Here is a 21,144-nt window from a genome sequence, read left to right on the forward strand (position 1 = left end):
CGTTATCTTTCTCGGGTCTCTTTTCGAATTTCGTTCAACCTCTCGCCCAGAGTGGTCTCCGTTCAGGCTCCGAACCCTTTAATGTTTGGAGATCTATTTCTTCCTCTCTCTCCTAGAGGGATCAGAGATCATTGTAGTTCGATTACTTGAAGATTCCATTCTCTAGTTTTGTTTTGATTCCTAAAGCATTAATGGAGGAAATCCACTTCAATTTCAATCTCATGGAGATCTTGAAGAAACCAGCGGTTGTTGAAACATTCGTCGACATTTTGGTTTGCGCAGTTCCTATTTGGGTTGCCGTGATGATCGGATTGGTGATTGGATGGTCATGGAGGCCTCGGTGGACCGGTCTCGTGTTCTTAGGCCTCCGAAGTAAATTCCGATTTCTTTGGACTGCTCCGCCTGGTTTCGGAGCTCGTCGTCTTTGGCTTGCTTTCACGGCACTCTCTGCATTCTCAGTTGCTCGTCGGCTTTGGTCAAATTTCAAAGGGAAGGATGAAGATCCCATCGTTTCTGATTCATCAGCTGGAACGGTGATGCAGGGCGAGCGAAGTAGTAGTGTTGAGTAAGTTTCGTTTCCCCCTTCTTGACGTATTCTTCTTATTCTTCTTTTAATGGAGTTTGTTGATGTGTCGGTGTCTCCAAAATTCAAAATGCACGCTAATAATCGTTGCCACGTTTACTTAGCGGAGTAGTTATTGATCGTATTTGACGGCAGAATTGGTACAGTTGTGGGGGAGTCGAAATATTATTTTTCATTTTGGCTTAGGGATACCTGTTAGGTGCTGTAATGATGCTGATGATTCTGAATTTGGTAGGAAGCTTATGAATTTGTCATTAGACTATGTGAAATGGAAATATGCATGATATTGATGAACTAAAAGGCTCAATACTAGTACAGGGTGCAAGTCAGATCCAAGAAGATTACTAGCAGGATACAAGTCATAACCAAGAAGACAATCATTCTGTAATTGGATGGAAGAGTAAACCTATCAGGACAATTTAAAAGGTTACAACTAGAAACAAGCCATCCGAATTTTGACATAAACCAGAGGTAAGATCGGTCGTGTTCATCTCTAGAAATCCCACAAGGACTCATTCCTTCATGAATGGCTTTAGGCTTGGGTAGTCAATTAGGTATTTAGTTGCCTAAGTGGACACCGTGCGTAATGTACAACTCTAGGTTTTAACTTGCGTGTTTCATTTCTTAGATGTCAATTCAAGTTTGATACAGCTAATAATGCAAATTTGAGTATTTTGCTGATGACATAAGGTTGTATACTTCGTTTTATACAGCTACACTTGATACATATAGAATTGACTATTTGTGTCTTATTTCTATATACTCTCAAACTGGGCATAGCTGGGAAACATTTCATGCCTACATAAACAATCTGTTGGGCCAGTATTGCCTTTAAAAACAGGGTAAGTGCCAGTTTGGTATATCCTAGGAAATCTATCATGTATGCCTTGGCAACATCTTTGGTAATTTTAAGAACCTTGCTGCTTAACTGGGACTCTTACAAGAACGAAGTTTCTGGGCCACAAGGTTGTCATACATAATCTGATTAGTGTTTTAAAACAAAAATAAAATAATTAAGGTAAAAGTTTATTGTGAGGAGAGTGGTATACCTTACCTCCATGTATTTTTGTCTGGTTTTTCGCTTGGAATGCCAACACTAAATGATTGGGGTGAGGTCCAGTGAGTTGAGTTGAGTTGCATTGGTTTTTCTTTATTCCTAAGAAGATAGTTGTAGAGAAATATATTTTTTGTGACAATATCAAGGATCAATAACTATTAATCACACAAGAGGAAGAAGAGAAAGACAAAAACCGAGACTGCTAGAGCTCTTAGTAATGTGCGCTAGCAGTCTCCCTCTAATCAAATATATATAATTCAAACAGTTACAAGGTAAAAAGGAAACAAATACCTTGTAATCTACTCTAACTAGGAAACAACAACCTATCCTAATTAGAAAGGAAATAAGCCATATCTAACCCACATGACCAAGCCATGATAGGGACTTCCTCCCTATCATGGTACACATACCACCTTTGTACCCCCACGGTACAAGTCCATTCTTAATACTCACCCTCAAGTTGGAGCATACAGATCACCCATGCCCAGTTTGGAATATCCTTTTCTGAAAGCAGGACCAAACAGAAGTTTGGTAAAAACATCATCAAGTTGGTCAGCAGATGAAATGAACAGAGTAACAATCAATTCTTCATGACAAGCATCGTGTTAAAAATGACAATCAACTTCTATGGTACACATACCTCCTCTGTACCCCCACGGTACAAATCCATTCTTAAAACTCCCCTTCAAGTTGGAGCATACAGATCACCCATGCCTAGTTTGGAACATCCTTTTCTGAAAACAGAACCAAACAGAGGTTTGGTAAAAACATCACCAAGTTGGTCAGCAAAAGAAACAAACAGAGTAACAATAAATTCTTCATGACAAGCATCTTTCAAAAAATGACAACCAACTTCTATGTACTTGGTTCTCTAATGAAACACCAGATTGCTTGCAATGTAGGTAGCCGCTTAATTATCACGAAACATCTTCATGGGTCAATTGACTGAAAAATCCAACTCTTGAAGTAATGATTTTAACCACATCAACTCGGCTGCAATATGAGCCATATCTCGATACTTAGCCTCAACACTGGATTTAGCTACTATTGTCTGTTTCTTGCTTCTCCAAGTGACAATGTTACTAACCACAAATGTGCAGTATCCTGTGGTTGACCTCTTTGTCACTATGAGCACTAGTCCTGTCAGCATAAGAAAACCCTATATTACCAAAGTTTTGTTTGGGATTGGTCAAAGCTGCTACTCACATGGTGTTACCCTGTCGTCACTACAAAACTCTAGGTTGAGTTTTTTTCAAGCCGGTGAGAGTTGATGTAGATCAAGAGAGGTTTCAGCATAAATATTCACGCTAGAACAAGCCCAAATCCAAGTCTAATGGGTTAAATAAATAGCCCAATAGGTTATATGGGTCATAAGCTGGGAATTTTTATGTTTTAGATTGTAATCGACCTATTTTGAAAGCCCACATATGAGGGATAAGAGGCCCGTACGGATTTACCTAGTTGGTTGTATCTAGTCCTCTAAAGTTGTGAACTCTTGGGATATCAATATGTTCTTGGGAATCTCAATAGGTTGATTTCATTGTTAGTTGTGAAAGACCTTGAAAATGTAAGGTTCATTAAATATCTAGGAGAAAGTTCCAATGAAAGTCTAGAACTCTCCCAGCCACTTTATAAAAGGCTGCATGTAAGCATTTTGAAAGAAAAAAAAAGTTAAGAATTTAAATTAAATTGATTTTGTAAAATTCTTCTGTGAGAAACAGAGCTGCAGTGAGATTCTGTTCCTGGTGGGAGATTGTAGGGGTTGGTGAGATATTAGCCTAGGCTTGGGGTGAGACTCTTCAAGTCATATCTTTCTTCTTCTATCTTATTTCCTCTATTTTGTCCATGCAAACATTAAGTTTTGAAGTTGTTCAGTTGTTCCATCATTTATTTTAAAGGTTAATTGAAGATAATTCCTACTGTGCATCATTTCTTATTTAAATCTGAAGCTTCCCTTGAATCTGATCACTTTTGGGTACTGAGATCCTGTTATCTTGGACTGGTTCTCAAGCTTATTATAAGGTCAACCAGTCTCCATGACTAGATGCTGAATAATCATGAAATAAATCACATTGCTGCTTGACAAAACTACTTTCTTCTTATGTTGGAGGGGAATTTGTTTAGAGGGAGAAAAAAAAAAGGATAAATTATGCGTACACCCCCTTTACTTTGCCTTAACTACAAATCTACCCAAGGTTTCAAAAAGTGAACGAGTACACCCCCTGTAGTTTCAAAACCATGCTAAACTAACTGACTGTTAGCCATCCAACGTTAACTGATGACGTGGCGTTGAGAGTGGATATGAAATGTCCATTTTACCCTTAGATACCCACTAACCTACACATTGGGTGAAGAGATTCCCTCTTCTTCCATCTTCTTCCCAAAACCCTAATCTGCAAAAAAAACTAAAAATTCAGAAACTTATTACGATGGGTTGCAACCACACCGATGCCCTTTTGGAACAGAATATAGTGGATTCCATGGAAACGGTGGAATCTGAGGTTCTCTGTCCAGAGAGCACTGGTGTAGCTACGGAGTTGATTGGCATATTATTCATGAGAAAGGAACGGACAATGATTCCGAGGGAGGCACCAAACCCGAGGAAGAGGAAATTAGAGAGAAGGCTATCCAGACGTAATTGGTCTTTGAAGATCTTCGCCATGGAGACTGATGGTGTCTGTTCTTGTTGTTTCATTGTTCTGTTTCCCTTACAGCAATTACAGACAGAAAGCTTGAGTGAGAGAGAGAAAGCCGATGGGTTGCAGGAGGGGAGAGAGGAATTAGGATTAAGCAGAAAGAAACTTTCAAGTTTCTAGAGAGGTTTGATGAGTTGATTCGTCAATCAAGCAACACAAGAAAAAGGCGAAATGAAGCATTTCCTTCAGCTTCTCCACCTCCTCATCAATTTTTTTGTGTCCGTGAGCAACTGGTGTAGACCACCAATCTTATCTGAGGTTCTCTGTCCATAGAGCACTGGTGTAGACCACCAATCTTTAGGAAGTCCTCAGATTGCAACCCATCGTAATAAGTTTGTGAATTTTTTTTTTTTTGTGCAGATTAGGGTTTTGGGAAGATGGAAGGAGGAATATCTTCACCCACTGTTTAGGTTAGTGGTTCTCTAAGGGTAAAACAGACATTTCATATCCACTCTCAATGCTACGTCATCAGTTAACGTTGGATGGCTAACGGTCAGTTAGTTTAGCATGGTTTTGAAACTACAGGGGGTGTACTCGTTCACTTTTTGAAACCTTGGGTCGATTTGTATTTAAGGCAAAGTACAGGGGGGTGTACACGTAATTTACCCCCAAAAAAAAAAAAAGCAAAACAGAAAACATGAAGTGATGTCATTGTTTACCTTTCTGATAAAATTACTTGTCCAGCGTTGCATAAGAATTCGTTTTTTATGTAAAAGGAAAATATGAATGTTTTTTTTTTTTGCCAAGTATATCATGTTACTGTTAGTTTTATTCAGCCCTGATGGTAAATGCATCCTCAAAATGCTTATGCTCCAGTCCTTCAGGTTTATGCGTTAGAATTCTGAAACAGTGATTAAAGTGAGAGGAAAATTGTTTGTATCTGTCTAACTTGGTTCAGATATGTTTCGTAGAATTCTGAAAGTTTACCACCTTTCGTTTGTTTTTGTGTACTTTATGCATTCAGGTTTATTTGTTAGAATGAACAGTGATCAAATTGAAGAGAGAAAATTTTCACCCATTAATTTGGTTTAATACTTGAGTTATGTTTCTTATTATTTCTTCTAAGTTATAACAAACCCATGCTCTATCTTCAGTAGAAAGTTTACCATCTTGTGTTTATTTGTTTTTATGCTCCACCTGTGCATCATGGCCCTAAGATGAGGAAATATAACTTTAAAAAAATTGTACTTCTTAAAAAAATGCAAAAAATGATTATATAATGCTTATGATCAAAGAAATGCTATGTAATTATATAATGTTTTTGATTGAAGGTAAAATAGCCAAAACGTAATCTGTAAATGCAAATGGAATTTTTATTAGGGCAAGACCAGAAGAACATCATCTCATCAATTGGATGAAAACTAATTAAAGTGGATCTCGGATGTTCTAATAGAGTGAAAGAGAGGAATTTTACCTTTTCATTAAATGATTGGGTCCTGAAAGTTTTTTTCATTTAATAGTTGAAGCCATTATGATCATCATCTAGTCGTTGGATTCTCGTATGGCTGCTCGGATGACTCAACCTTGGAAGACAGTGTCTTATTCTTCTGTTCTTTATTCCTTTCAGTGAGTTTGATATTGGGAATGTGGGTAGAATTAGAAAACAGGACTTCTGTTGGGATGACCGATGAGCATAGTTTGAAAACTCGCCGAAATTTTGAAAATCTCGGTAGTTTTAAAGTCACCGAGATGAAATACCATGCAAAATACAGAACACACTGTTTCGACAGAAAGCCGGTACTATTTGTACTGTCTCTCCAAAACAACACAAAGCAGGGTATAAATATATCTTATTTCACGAGTTCTAGTTGAAATTTTGACCAGAAATCACTGGTTTCAACTTGGAGAAGGGGAAAAATGCTAGAAACTTGGATTTTTTGCCACATTACCCCTCCAAACTACTGGAATACACTACTGGGTTTGCCACATCACTCCAAAGAGATCAGTTGCTGCTTACTGGGGAAGATTTGGCCACGTTCAATTATTTCACGTAAACAATGCACATCGACTCCATCCGACCATGAGTGGACTCGATCCAGTACATCATAGTTCATATCAATAGACAGTCATAGTTCTTGTATTCTTGGGACATGAAAGACTTGGGTGTCTGTGTTGTCACTGTACTTGGGTGTCTGTGTATTGTTCACCGTGCTTTGTGCTTTCTACTTTAACTATTTCTTAAATAATTAATCAATATTATGTTCCTTCATCCAGTACTAAAACAATGTGTAGTATAGGCAATATTACATAAGGTATACAACATGGTTCGACATTTACTGCCAACCAAGGGTGCATATCCAAAACACCACTTTGTGTGACTTTTTTAGCAATTTGAAGGTTTACATATTTTTATTTAGCCTAAAACAAAGTTTCCCTAAAGTTTTGGAGCCTACTATGGCCATTTGCCTACCGAAATGACAAACCAAAACAAGCAAGAGAAAAATGCAATGGTTCGGTGAGATTTTACTCAGCTGAAACACCGAAACGAAACAAAACGATATTTTAAACCTTGCTGATGAGTTTCCTTTGAATCAGGGATGCCTAATTAGTTCGCATTTGTCTCAGACAAGTTGGTCATTGCTACTTGTTTTCGAAACATATTTGTTGGCACTTGGTATTCGGGGCTATGTAAAACGACATGCCATCTTTATTTTATCGTCTCTGTGATGTTTATATCTACCAATGCAAACAAGATAATTGGGTCTGGATTTTTAATTCAAGTAGAGTAGAAGATTATCTTTGAAATATTTGTCCGTGGTTCTGTGCAATTGGTCATTCCGCCATAAAATTCTATGGAAATTCCACCCCCTTCTAATTCCAAGGCCTTAGTCCTGAGTGCTTGTGAAACTTTACAATCTGAGGTTGGTAATTTCAAAGCATATCATTAATTTCTTCAGTGTTGGTGTAGAAACTGAAAGCTATACACGATGTAGATAACAAAACAGAACAAACGGAAATAGCAATCAAACAACCACAAGGCAAGGATATACATATTTCGGCAAGGTGCCTGTCCATAGAGAGATGAGAGCAGTTTCACTAGTAACAGTGAAAGGGTTACAAGCTCTTTTCCTTACGCCTCTCTGTGTTTACAAAGAATTCCCAGTAACCCGAATAACCCTCAGCGCTAACAATTTAAAGGGAAAACAAAGAGATACAAATTCCCGAAATTACCTCCAGAGGCAGCTCACAACCCAATCCACAGAATACAAGACATCAACCCTCAACAGTTGGCAAATCATTATAGGGGAAGAGGGCAGCACTTGGATAAATTTACTTGGTGTTATTTTATTGTACATTTGGAAGGTAGAGAAATGTCATGGTTTGCGCTGGGTATGACCTTTTTTAAGAATGCTAGGGTTTTTCTTGAGACAGAATCCATCATGTTGAAGATGTACTTTAGAGAAATGTCATGGTTTGCTCTTTGCATTCTGGTCCAATAACAATTTTTTCGTTCATGTTGGCAGCTTGAATACACATTTTTTTTTTATTGATTTAGTTAGTTGTGGTTATTCATGGACATAATAAATAAGTTCTTGTTATGACCATATTTTTGCAGCCTTATTAGTGAAGCTCTGGAACAAGAGCAAGACTTTGTCACAGAAAAAGATTTACAACATCTATTATACCTTGTGGAAGGAAGGGATGGAGATATTTCATGGCAAAATATAATGGAGCGCTCCACCCCAAACATGCAATACCAAGCTTGGCGCCACGAGCCTGAGGTATATTCTTGTTTTGAATTTGATGTCTCTTTGTGTTTCTTTTTGTCATGCTATAAAGTGCAGCTGAGAAATATTGGTTTTGTTAGCTGTCAGCTTTTCAGGGATCTGTGTTTTTCTATGGTAATGCACATGGATCATATTTTGTATGTTGTGGTTTGCACACATAGGGCATTGCAAATATGTTGCAGTTTATTTCTTGTTGTCTTCATTTATTTTTTATCATCACAGAATAGCAGTTTAACTGACCATTTTGCAACTTTTTGGAAGATTTTTGTTCTTTCCCCTATTTTAGTTTCTAGTTATTATCATAAAGAATTTGTACCTTATGCTCATTTTCTAATTGTGTATCTTATCTTTTCAACTTTTCGGAACTTCCATTTTCCCTGAGGACCGAATAGGCATTAACTTCTTTTTAGTAATTTTCCCTTCTTTTTGTCAGAGTTTGTTGAAAATCTGCCTCAGTATCTGATACTGCATGCTTCTTTCAGACAGGCCCAACCATTTTACGGAGCAGAACTGTTTTTGAGGATGCGACTCCTGAGCTGGTTAGAGATTTCTTCTGGGATGATGAGTTTCGACCCAAGTGGGATCACATGCTTTCATATTTCAAAATATTGGAGGAGTTCCGTCACACAGGGACGATGATTGTCCACTGGATAAAAAAGGTTTGTGGAGCATAGGATTTCTGGATCTATGTTATTGACGTCTTCTTAGTTCTGTTCTCTTGTTCTTATACCATCTGGTCTGATGTCTGGATTTGATAATCTGTGATCTGCAGTTCCCTTTTTTCTGCAGTGATCGAGAATATATCATTGGTCGAAGAATATGGGAGTCCAGAAAGGCATATTATTGTGTTACAAAGGTACAACTTAGGCATATATATATTTCTTTAACTCTGCTCTTCAGATGGTTTTAGGTTCTACCCCTTCTCCCCCATCCCCTTCCCATTCTTAACAACACATGTTGCTTAGCTTAGTAATTTAAAAATAACTATTCATCCAAAAAAAAAAACTATAGGCTTCTATGATTAATCAGTTCCACCTTTCTGTTGGTGCAATGTGCAACTTGGACCCAACTCGCCAGTTTTGGTCATTCCCACAAACTGACCCTCAGCCTAACCCAACTGGAGCCCTGAACCAGGCACCAACCTGATCCATCTCTAACACATAAGCTTGAGGAAACCTGACCAATCCATTTTTAAGGTGGTTTGGCTTTAAGGGTAGAAATCAATTTTCTAGCTACAGAGGAAAGTTGATCTGATGGATGTTTACATGTTCAAAAATAGTACATTGGATCCATTCTTTGGAGCATGGATCAATATACATGCAATCATATACATATGTTGGTCAGTGACTTGAGGATTTTACAATTGAAAAGGGGAAGGAAGAACAAAGAAGAGGTTGAGATATTCCCCAAAAAAGAGAAAGAGAGAGTGAGAGAGAGCATATCTTCCTGCCTTTCTGCCATTTCCTCCAGTCAATTACATTATTGTCCATTTCAGCAGTTGGCTTGCACTAATTCTTCACATATTTTCACAGGCATATTCTTCTTCCTATCTTTCTGAGTTTCTACCCTCTAAACATAAGGCTTACCGTTGGGACCTAGTTCTGTCCTGGGTATAGTATGTATATGGTGTGTAGTTGTCATGGTGCCTAGACAACCCAAGGCATTGGAAGGGGCCTGGATGAAAGGCGACCAAGGCACTTGGACACCTAGGTGATGCCTAGATAACTATGATATAGTGGAATCCATGTGGAACCACCGCTCCTTAAATTTTGGAGCAGTATTTGGGTTTAGTCTCCCCATCTTTCATGGTAGAGACACTCTTATCTCTCTTAGTTATAAATCTGTCGTTTGTTTTTTTTTATCTCCATTCATCTCCTTTCTCCTTTCAAAAGTTTCATTTCATTCTTTTCAAGGAAAAGACATGGACTCTCTCTCTCTGTTTGTGAAGTATAACATACTAATTTGGGACTGTCTAAATGATACCTCTATAGGTGTATTTAGAACATGTAACCTTTTGATTGCCCCTTGTCTTATTTTCCAAAGTTCTTTTAAGTCGAGGGTAAAAAGTGATGTAGCCTAGGTGAAATAAGTCTCACTTAGGACCAGGTTGTGTAATAGGTTGGCCGAATGGGCAGATTAGGGTAACTAGGGCAAAATTAGGGTTAGGAATTGGAGATTGAGTTAGGGTTTTATTGGGTAATGGTCTGCAGGTTTTTAGGAGTCTGTTAGGATAGGTTTTAATTAGGTTTGAATAGGAAATAGGATTTCAGAATTATTAGGGTTAGGGTTTTGGGTTTTGGGAATGAAAGGAGTTAAGGGATCTAGGGTTTCTAGAGGGAGACAGGCCAAGAGCTTCTGGCCGAGTGTCACAGAGGTGGGGGAGAGGGTTCGGTTGAAGTTTGGAGTGATTTGGATGGTTAGGGCTGGGCAGTGTTTAGGAGCTTTTAGGGTTTAAGAGAGAACTAGGGTTTTGCAGGGAAATAGTTGCAGGTTAGGGTTCAGTAAAGGAAATAGTAAATCAGATGTCACTCACTGGTTGCAGGCCTGAGATTGCAGAAACAGCAGCAGCTTGAATACTTGAAGAAGCCTCCTGACCTTCACAGTGCAAGGAGTCGCAGGAGGACCCACCCTTAACCACCTTGAGTCCACATGGATGCAAGCTCGCAGAGGAGCAGTGGCAGCAGCTTGAAGCAGCAGTTCCAGATCTGAAATCTGAGAATTTTTTGAAGTAGAAGGTTGTGGGGGAGCCTCCCACGATTCATCTATTTATAATAAAAAGAAGTGGCCAAAGGCCTTAACACAAATAATCAATCTAACAGCAATCCTAGTCAGATTAGGAGTGGGAATTCCTAATCTGAATCCTAAACACAAAACATAAAACATAAAAGACTTATACTCTTAATGGGAGTATAAGTTTAACAAACAAAACAAATATAACACCTCTCCCTCTAAAATCGTGGAGGGGGAACTAAGAAATTTAAACATGAAAAAAGACTGTTTTAACCCTATCATAAAAAGAACAAATAAGTAAAGGTTCCAACGAAAAAAGGCTGCTCAAAGGCTGCTCTTCTTCTTCCTATGATGTGTATGAAAAATGCTTTTGTTATATTCAAGCATAAATTTTTTGTACAGAAAATATTGTTCTTCATCACATTGACGTTGTTTCAATGGGAAGATTTCGCGGGGAAGGGTATCCTGTGCTTTTTCGTATAAACATATTTTTCTAATTTTGTGGAAAAGAGGGTCTTTTAGATTATTATCAACAAAATCAGAAATACGGAGAAAGGTGTGTACTTTCTCAGGAGAAACAGTATAAAACTGGCATCGTCCGCTAAAGATTATCCGTGTGAAACCGATTCTTTATTTTAAGCCTGATATTGAGGAATTTGACAAACAGATTCCCGAACTGCTTAGATTTGGATTAATTGAACCCTCAACTAGTCCTCACACTTGCCCGGCATTTATGGTACGCAATCATGCTGAGATTAAGCGCGGTAAGGCTCGTCTGGTAATTAACTACAAAAGGTTAAACCAGAATATTATCTTTGATGGATATTTCATTCCACGCAAAGATGTCCTCATCCATCGTGGTAAAGAAGCAATTATTTACAGTAAGTTTGACATCTAACCACCACAGAGCAACTTAAGTAAATTTGCTAATGTTCTAGGAATAGCATCGAGGATCTACCAAAGATCGTCGCTTCTATTCTTCAGATCTGCAGCAGAGTGAAAGAAGAGAACTTATCTCCGACTACTTGTATGGTAAGTAAGAGAAATAATATATGAAATCTTTCTTCTTATCTGCAGCTTTACTTTAGTTTGTACTGTTTCCTCAAGGTCGGTTCTACCGCTAACGAGGTGTGAAGTACGTTTTCATAGCTGCTTTATTTTTAGTTCATTTCATTTGTGGTTTCCATGGCCATATATTCTATGGTGGTTAGATGTCCTGTTGACACCACGGCTAGAAAGCCAAGGAGGTGTTTGGACCATTGTCTGCCTATACTATAGAACGGGTTTAGCCCCCAGGAAATCATCTTGTGTTATTAGCTGAGTAATAAAGTAATTATGGATTCATATAAACCCCCTTGTTATGCAGAACATGATCATCCGTATCTACATAGTGCGCATGCATCATCAAATACAACCTTTAGCAGTACTTTAAATTTTCTTGTACATTTAAATATTTTACAAAATGAAAAAATTATATCAGAACCTTCAGCGATGTAGTGATTAAATATGGTGATGACGCCATATTCATCAGTTGGCTCATCTTGCTGTTGATTACTTTTATATAATCTAGCGGGCAGATAAGGAGGAGGTAAAGGTTGATGTCCTTTACGAAAGGAAGAAGAAGTTAGGCCGGGAAAGGCAGGTGTATTTGAAGAAGAAGAAGAAGAGGGGCCAGAAACGGAATTTTGCCGTTTGATGTAGAGGTTGTTTCCAGAGGATTGTAGTTCAAAGGTTAGATTTTGTTCTAACCTAAGATGTTGGGGGGTATCAAGGATATCGTTAATTAACAATTCTTTTGGTAATTTAATATCCCTCCAATTGAGCACTCGGGGTTGAATTTCAGATTCAAAGGGTCGAGGCTCAAAGAGCTCCACGAATTTTTTATCGGGAGGGGGAAGAAGCTTAGTAGAGGTGACGTTTGTCAACTCGTGTAAGCATTTCCAGCTAACCGCAAGATTGTGGCAATCAACTTTCATGCCCGTCCATCCGGTCTTGATTTTTAAAACCATTGAATCACAAAGATTCGGGTTATGGATGGAAATAAAGAAATTTGGTTTAAGTTTAAGTTTAAACCAAATCGAACCATTAACCATATTTGACTCGATTCCACCGATGAGGGCGTTGAGTGGCTCCTTGAGGAATCTTTTATCAAAAATAACCGCCACGATAGGTGTGTCTATTCCTTGGCAGAAGAGGGCAGTGAGCTCAACCTGTATGAGACCAATATGAATATATCGCAATTTTGTATGCTTTTTAATTAATCGCTTAATTTGGTCAGGGTTAAAGAGGTTAATCTCTAGACTGACATCGTCCGTTGATTGAGCCGTGGTGTTTCCACTAGCTTGATCAAAGAAACGATTGCTCCAGAGGTTCAGCTTGGAAAGCTTGTAAACCTCACTATGGGTGATCTCTTTGATCTTGTCAAAGAGATTTAAGTCAAAGGAAACGTCTTCTCTAACCAGATCGTTAAGAGAGACGGAGGCCGTTTCTGCCTCAGAAATCTTTGTAATTTCAATGGCAGGGGAAGAAGTGGATTCGTGGGTCATAAACACGAAATCATCAGAGTCGGAATCAATATCGGACTCAGAAAGAAGTTCATAGAGGAGGTCAGTAGGGTCCGTCACCTCAGAACAGTAAAGAACTTCGTAATTAAATTCTTCAAGAAATTTAATCATCTTCCGGGCATTGTTAGTTTTATTGGGACATTCATTTGCAAAATGCCCCTTTTCATTACACAAATAGCAAGTGCAGTTGGCCTTGTTTTTCTTTGTGTAAGGAGCTTTCCTTTTACTGATAAACCGTTTTTTGGTAAACATTTTATCTTTTTTATGTGATGAAAAATCCTTAGGTGTAAAGGGTTTCCATCTATATCTCTTGTTAGAAAACCGTTTGGTCTTTTCTTTATTTTTCTTATAATAATTTGGTTTGGTACCAAATTCAAATTCATTTTTGAGCATGTCTTTACACAGACCTGGTGAGATCTTGTGTTTAATAGCTTTGGCTGCTCTAGCTTTAAGGCAGTAGTCCAAAATATGACGGAAAACAAAGTTGATCCGATTTCCTAATGTATCACTACTTTTGGTAGTATTGATAAATTCGGGATAGGTAGCATAACAAAGTTCATCCCAAGGTGGGGGTAACTTAGGGAAGAACTGATCGCGCCAGTACTCATACTTGGCCAAATCAAGTACTGGTAGAGGCTCATATATTTTTTAGAAAAAGCCTCAAATTCATCAAGATTGTTCAGTTTAATTTTTGTCAAATTAAACGTAACATCCTTGATGAGTTTGTCAGGAGCATGAAAACCACAAAATTCTGTTTTTATGATTTTCATAAATTCGACTAAATTTTTTTCAAAATTAGTCTGCAAAACAATTAGGTTTGTTTTGGCAATTTTGCCTTCGTCAGTTTGATCAAACTTTCTGATGAATTGCAAAACATCTCCTTGTAGGGAACCGCTGAGATATTCAATGAACTTCTCAGCCTGCCAAGTAGCCTTATTATTGGCAATTAGAATGGCAAAGGTTTGTGCCCATTCGTTAATAGCCTTATCAAAATCCTTAAAGGGTATATGGGTCAAGTCGAGGTAGGTGCCTCCAGAAGCTAACCCATACTTATGTAAGTCATCTTTTCTGGCGTAAAATCCCTCTGTTTCAGTTGCAAAAACAGATTCATCAAAAGATGTACGTACACCCTCTTGGGGACGGAAGTCGTCATCATCGTGAACTTGGACCTGCATCGAAAAGAGTTTTCAAAATATTTTGAAAGTGACTTACCATCATGTCATTCTCAAGAATTTGTCTGACATGCTTTTTGAGTACTCGCGAAATGATACTTTTACCCTCACAACGAAAAGTGTGTTGTACTAGGAGGGCCAAAAGAAAAGATAAGGTTACAAATTATTTGACACCTTAAGGGATGTCAACTAAGAAAATCCCATTATATTTAAATTAAACAAACTATTTCCTTCTTTGGAGTTTTTCAAATTTGCCACCCCACTTTACCTGCCCCCTCACCTATTCCACCAATTGATCACTGAAAGAAAAAACTGTCGTACTAGGAGGGAAAAAAGATAAGGTTACAAATTATTTGACACCTTAAGGAGTGTCAATAAGAAAATCCCATTAAATTTAAATTTAAACAAACTATTTCCTTCTTTGGAGCTTTTCAAATTTGCCATCCCCCTTTTCCTGCCCCCACACCCATTCCACTAATGGGCACTTAGGGTTTACCTATTCTACATCCTAGCCTACAATTTTCCATCATAGCTCTCACTCTATCTATGCTCCTGCACTCACTCCATGCTTCCTGTCATGCATTGGTTTATAAGGTGAGATGCTGAAGAACGTTAAGCTTGGGAGGGCAGTAGCAATAATAGGACGCTATACCTTGGATTGAATGGAGAATGATGCATAAACAGGGTGAAAGCCCCTTCAGGGTCCTCTCATGGCTAGCCTCTCCAAAATTATCTTAGGCAACTGGAGAGTGGAGAAGATTAACACTTGATGTATTTCCCTGATTGTGGGCAAGGAAGTACCATCTGCGATTAGTCAAAGGCTTTTTGGATCGCCCAAACTCTGTAGCATTAAATCCTAGTAGCTGATTAGAACTTGGACTTCTAGGTGGGTGCAATTGAAGAACGCTTCAATGGTGGTTTATTGAGGTTCTTTTCCTTCTCACTCCAACCCCCCAACCCTGCAACAAAGAAGACTGGAAAGAAAAATAAAATTTCTTTCATGTGAATAAACAAGAAACTTATTGTGGGGGGAATGTTGGTGCATACATGATTAGTAAATCTTTAATCATGTTGCCTAAGATTGTTAGGGTATTTTTTGGTTGCAGCATTTCTTGCAGTCTGTATTTCCTTGTACATCGGTAAATGAACGATTGTACAAAAGCATTCTTTTTTGCTTGTCTCATCCTTGTGTTCTTCTGTCTTATTATGAACCGGTTCTCAAAGTTTGCTTGATGTTCCTTGTTACTGAACATATTTATGACTGGGTCTTGATATACTCTATACATGCATCTCTCTCTCAAACTTTCTGCAGGAAGAGGGATGTTCACGATTAAAGGACATTCTTTGCAATTTGAAAATAAGCTTCTAGTGGATGTTGTACCCATGATATCTAAATGCATTGAGCACTTTTGATTTACCATCCTCAATATTTTACAGGCTGTACCATATCCTGGTTTACCCAAGCGTGACAAGCCAAGGCGCGTAGAGCTTTATTTCTCTAGCTGGATCATCAAGACTGGTAATTGTCATTGCAATTTTTTTTTTGTGTTTTCTTCCTCTAGCACTATTTAATTGGGAAGCAAACTAGTGGAATTTTTGGGGGTTGGGGTGAGAAGAATAAAAAGCTGGTGGATTTCTTTTGCAGTGGAATCTCGGAAGGGTGATGGACAATTATCCGCATGTGAGGTGACCCTCGTGCATTATGAAGACATGGGGATCCCCAAGGATGTGGCAAAGCTGGGCATCCGTCATGGAATGTGGGGAACTGTCAAGAAATTACATTCTGGCATGAGAGCTTATCAGGTTGCAAGGAAATCAGAGGTACCACTCTCCAGATGCGCGCTGATGGCACGGATCACCACAAAGATTCCCATTGATGGTAGCACCAATTTCTTAGAGCTAGCATCTAGTGGTGAAGAAGTGAAGGATGATGAGAATTGGGATAGGCAACAACCAAATAGAGATAATGGTTTAGATTGGAAATGGATTGTTTTAGGTGGAACTGTGGCTGTGGTATGTGGGATTCATTCAAGTGCAATTGGAAAAGCTTTGTTATGTGGAGCAGCAGGGAGGCTTGCACGGAGGTGATTTCACTTGTACTACACAGTATATTTGTATGAGGTGGAGGAGGATAGGATGACTTTTTGAGTACATATAATTTCTGATATATATCGGCCATTGTTCATGGAGATGTATGAGCATAAAATTGATTCTTTATATTGGTATAATCTCTCTTTCTTTGAACAATTGGTTTGCGTTAGTTTAGGTCAATATTCTAAAACCTCGAAATCGGGTCACGTCGATTCTGATCCGATTCCCTGAATCAGTTGAAATTGGCAGGAATGGGTCGATTCTTCTGACTGGTGGATCAGCTTATAATTGGTCAAAAAATTACTAAACATTTTCAAAGTTAGAAAAAATCCCAATAAAAAAAAAAAAAACATATATTTATTAAAATAGAAGTGCTATGGGAATTTGTATTACACACATGTTACAATGGATGTGCGAAAAAAAATTTGCTGAAAAAATGTCATAAACACATGAAATGACTAAACCCATAGATCTAGGCTCTAAGTACCCTATTCATCAAATTCAAACAGAAATCAACTAAATAGGGGAAAAGCCAAGTTTTACCTCAGAAATTCTCCTAAATCTGAAAAATCCCTCTCTAGATCTCCCAATTCCAATACTTTTGCATAGATCAGCGAAAAATGACCCCATTTCCAGTATGATACTCTGCTGTGGCCAAATTGCTGAGAAATCTTAGAAATGAAGGGTCATGTGTTTGTGTTAGGTGTATCAATTGCAGACCTGGACGAATCAGTCAGAAATCAGAATCGGAATCGGTGCTCGCCAGTCAATTCCATTTTGATTTTTAAAACCATGGTTTGGTGTGGCAAAACAATCTCTTTGTTTACTATAGCCATAAGAGATGCATTACTTCTCTGAATTGTTCCCAAATCCTAATCAATGAAAATGCAAGAATATCAATGGATGGTTAAATCAAGATCACCCAATTCTTAGATGCATATTCGCTTAATAAATTGCTCTTCCCACTGCTGCCGATATCAAAAAGCATCCAAAAAGGGCTAAGCATTCTGTTTAACATGTTAGATATGGATGGCTTCACAAGGAATTTGACAGGAGATACTGTAATTTTGAATATGAAATATCAGGAATATGTCGTTACGATGCAACTTAACCAAAAATTGCCTCCTCCAAACTTGGACTGTTCACTTGAAGGACTTTATGAATACAAGGGGAGGATTTCAATCCAAGTTAAACACAACAGTACATCGATTGGCCCCATACAAAGGAGATCTAAGAGAGCAGACCCCTAAGACTCTCTTCTGCTGAACAAGGAAGAAGAGGAACCATGTACACCAAAATAAATTTAGCCTCATGATCGCAACCCACTACTGCTGATCTGTTATTCGATTTTTCTCCATCCACATTAAATTTCAGTCAGCCTGTTCGTTAATTAAACAAGGTAGCTCACCATCAAGAGGGATAGTATAATCTGTATTCCTGATAGCTGACTCCAATTCAGTGAATAAACTGTCAGCTCTTTCAAGGGCCAAGGGTTGGAAGGCACTTTTGAAGATTTTTTTCATTTCTTGCCTTCCATATAATTCAGGCCACTGTAGAAGCATTGCTTGGAAGATCAAAACCATCATTGCTGGACTGTTGGCTTTCTCTAATCCAAAGAAGGAACCATTTTCTCAAGCTCATATGATTAGTTTCTGTGCAGAGAGTGCGTGAGAACAAAACGATAGGGCCTTTGAATAGCTGCAAGAAAAGAGAAGGTGGTCTACAATTTCATTTGAGTCATGACAAAATGAACATATATCCTCAATATCAGGGACTCTCTGAGAGTTCAGATCTAAAAGGTAAAGCAACAGCCACTCCACACCAAGTGAACATTTGAACCCTTAGGGTAGAAGTTTTCAGTTTCTATATTGTCTCAAATATGATGATTTGCCACTCAATTGTTGGCTGAACAGCTCATTCACCAAACAGAATACAATATACAGACTTTATATTAAATTTCCATTGTTCGTCACAGCCCAAATAATCTCATCATCCCTTGAGATCTGTCTACTAATTAATCAGATCTCCATAATAAACCTGGCTGTGATTGGATAAAAATACTCGAATGATGCTCTACTTCCAAGTCACTGTCGAATTCAATTAGATCAGCTGCATAATTTACTTGAGATCAGATTGCTCACCATCCCAATGTCAGTGGACCGTTCATTGCTCACCGACCCGCAAGCACCTTTCAGTAAAATATGCCAGACAGCTGATGATATCCCTCCGAAGTCCAAAGTTGTGAACAATTTCTCTTGGCAATACTCGTCACATCATCCTTTCCGCTGATGCTTGAGCATAAAAGTCGGAAGCGAATCCAAACATCCTTGGCATCCATTGTTTTCCGATAGCATGTTTACTACTATGGAGGCTGTGGATGCATCTGGCACCATATCCCTCTCCACCATTTTATTAAGAAGCTGTATTACTTTCTCTGTCTCATTATCTAGGCAGAAACCACGCATAAGTGTATTAAAGGTCACCACATTGGGAGCGCAACCCTTCTCTTCCATTTGCACAAACAACTCATTTGCCTTCTCCAACTGTCCATCCTTGCAGAACCCATTTATTAATACCGTATAAGTTACCACATCAGGTTTCAAGCCATTTCGAATCAGCTTGTAGAATAGCTCCATAGCAACATCTAGCTTCCCCGCATTGCACATTCCATTTATGATAACGTTGAAGATCCTAGTACTTGGTTTGAATTTACTATCTTCGAGACGTTGAAGCAGCTCCATGGCCTCTGAAAGGCACTGGTTTTTACAAAGCCCATCCAAGAATATAGCATAAGTGATTGAGTTGGGCCTTTGATCTCGAGCGAGCATTTCATCAAACAGTTTCCGTGCATCCCCAACTTTCCCTTCTTGACAGATACCAGTCAATAAGGTGTTGAAGGTAATGACTGTGGGGCTGATCCCTTCATGAAGCATCTCATGATAAACACCCATGGCTTGCTCTACCTTGCCACTCTTGCAGTACCCATTGATCAATACATTGTAGCTCACAACATCAGGTACACGCCCTCGACTTATCATAGACTTGAACAGCTCTTCCGCATCATCAATTCGACCCTCCAAACAGAACCCATCCATCAAGGTGTTGTAAGTGATGGTATCAGGCTCCACACCTCTATGAACCATCACTTCTAAATATTTATACGCCTCTCTTGTCTTGCCTTCCTTGCAAAGAGCATCCATTAACACATTAAACGTTACTTCATTGGGAGGTACCCCTTTATCTACCATTTCACTGAAAAGCCTTGTGGCTTCCTCCCATTTCCCTACATTGCAGAAACCATAGATGAGAGAGCTGTAAACTACTACGTCAGGTGGAATTCTCCTATCTAACATCTCCAAGAAGAGCTCTTTAGCCTCGTCTACGAACCCATCCTTGCTAAGACTATCGATTATAATGCTGTATGAGATCACGCCAGGACTACAAGCATTACTTCGACTCACCATTTCGCGGTGCAAGCGAATTGCGAGAGCCGTATTGCCCGATCTGCATAACCCATTTATCAGAGTCCCATACGTGATTATAGTAGGTAGGCAACCCTGTTCAATCATTTTCTTGAAAAGCTCTGTAGCATCGATGATCCTATCCTCCATGAGGAGACCCTTAATCAGAGAAGTGAAAGTGACAACATTGAGATGGTGACCTCGCTTCAGGAGTTCCCCCAAAACAGCTAAACCGAAAGAGACCCGATTTGAATTGCAGAAACAGTTGAGAAGAATGTTTAAAGTATAGAAATCAGGAGAGACACCGATTGAGATCATTCTTTTATAGAAGGAAATGGCGGGTAAATAATGTTTGATCCTAGAAACTGCAGTTAAAAGATGATTGAATGTGAAGACGGAAGGGATGGGTTGCATGAGAATCATACGATCGAATAACGCATTTGCATCATTGAGATCAAAAGTTCTTGATCTGCACTTACCCTTGACGATGTTTTCGTATTGGGTTATGTCGGGAGTGTCGGAAGTCGAGCTTTTCTTCGTAGTTTTAGAATTAGAGTTGGGAATTGTAGGTGGCTCTCTGAATAGGGAAGAAAGACTAACTCTTTGAGCAGTTTTTGGAGAAGATAAGAGGGGAGCAGCAGAAGCTGCAGTTCTCACCACCATTTACGCATATTTACGCATATAGAAAGGGTGGGTGAGGGCGAGAAGAAGAGAGAAGGACCAAGGCTCCTCCAAGTCCAAATACACTAGATTAAAAATTTCACGAACACCCCCCTCTAAGTATTTAATATGTCACAGATTTACCAAACTGTGGAAAAATATCACAGACTACCCTTATTTTATGACTTTATTTTTAACTTAGTCCAGTCTATTAGGTCTCTGCAGTTAATTCTTTTATAATGATGAAGTTACCCTTACCACAGGATAAACCTCCCAAAATACCATTAAGGGTAAAACACAAACACAACATCGTTTTCTCTGGGCACACCATTCTCTTTCATCATTTTCCCTGCGCTGGAGGAAGGAGGAAGAAGCAAGAAGGGGGCATGGGTTCTTCTCCAC

The 21,144-nt window shown here is 38.8% G+C and overlaps 2 protein-coding genes across 2 annotated transcripts; one reads left to right on the forward strand and one right to left on the reverse strand.

The window, feature by feature from the left end:
- On the forward strand, positions 1-16,779 carry LOC122638937. Its single transcript, XM_043831791.1, has 6 exons — positions 1-565; positions 7,893-8,058; positions 8,547-8,723; positions 8,837-8,920; positions 15,968-16,049; positions 16,176-16,779. Exons 1-6 carry the CDS (start codon positions 192-194, stop codon positions 16,616-16,618), a joined length of 1,326 nt encoding a protein of 441 aa, XP_043687726.1. The 5' UTR covers positions 1-191; the 3' UTR covers positions 16,619-16,779.
- Positions 16,780-18,767: 1,988 nt separating this feature from the next.
- LOC122658910 (pentatricopeptide repeat-containing protein At3g22470, mitochondrial-like) lies at positions 18,768-20,753 on the reverse strand. The gene has a single exon (XM_043854065.1). It carries the CDS (start codon positions 20,743-20,745, stop codon positions 18,895-18,897), a length of 1,851 nt encoding a protein of 616 aa, XP_043710000.1. The 5' UTR covers positions 20,746-20,753; the 3' UTR covers positions 18,768-18,894.
- Positions 20,754-21,144: the final 391 nt, after the last annotated feature.

The sequence above is a fragment of the Telopea speciosissima genome, chromosome 1, assembly GCF_018873765.1.
Source record: "Telopea speciosissima isolate NSW1024214 ecotype Mountain lineage chromosome 1, Tspe_v1, whole genome shotgun sequence".
Lineage (NCBI taxonomy): Eukaryota > Viridiplantae > Streptophyta > Magnoliopsida > Proteales > Proteaceae > Telopea > Telopea speciosissima.

What these genes read in the sequence shown, in the direction of transcription:
- LOC122638937 (XM_043831791.1), top strand. Translation starts at nt 192, where the DNA reads ATGGAGGAAATCCACTTCAATTTCAATCTCATGGAGATCTTGAAGAAA. An exon ending in CATATTATTGTGTTACAAAG is followed by an intron (nt 8,921 to 15,967) that starts GTACAACTTAGG and finishes AATATTTTACAG; the next exon opens with GCTGTACCATATCCTGGTTT. An exon ending in TAGCTGGATCATCAAGACTG is followed by an intron (nt 16,050 to 16,175) that starts GTAATTGTCATT and finishes TTTCTTTTGCAG; the next exon opens with TGGAATCTCGGAAGGGTGAT.
- LOC122658910 (XM_043854065.1), bottom strand. Translation starts at nt 20,745, where the DNA reads ATGGTGGTGAGAACTGCAGCTTCTGCTGCTCCCCTCTTATCTTCTCCA.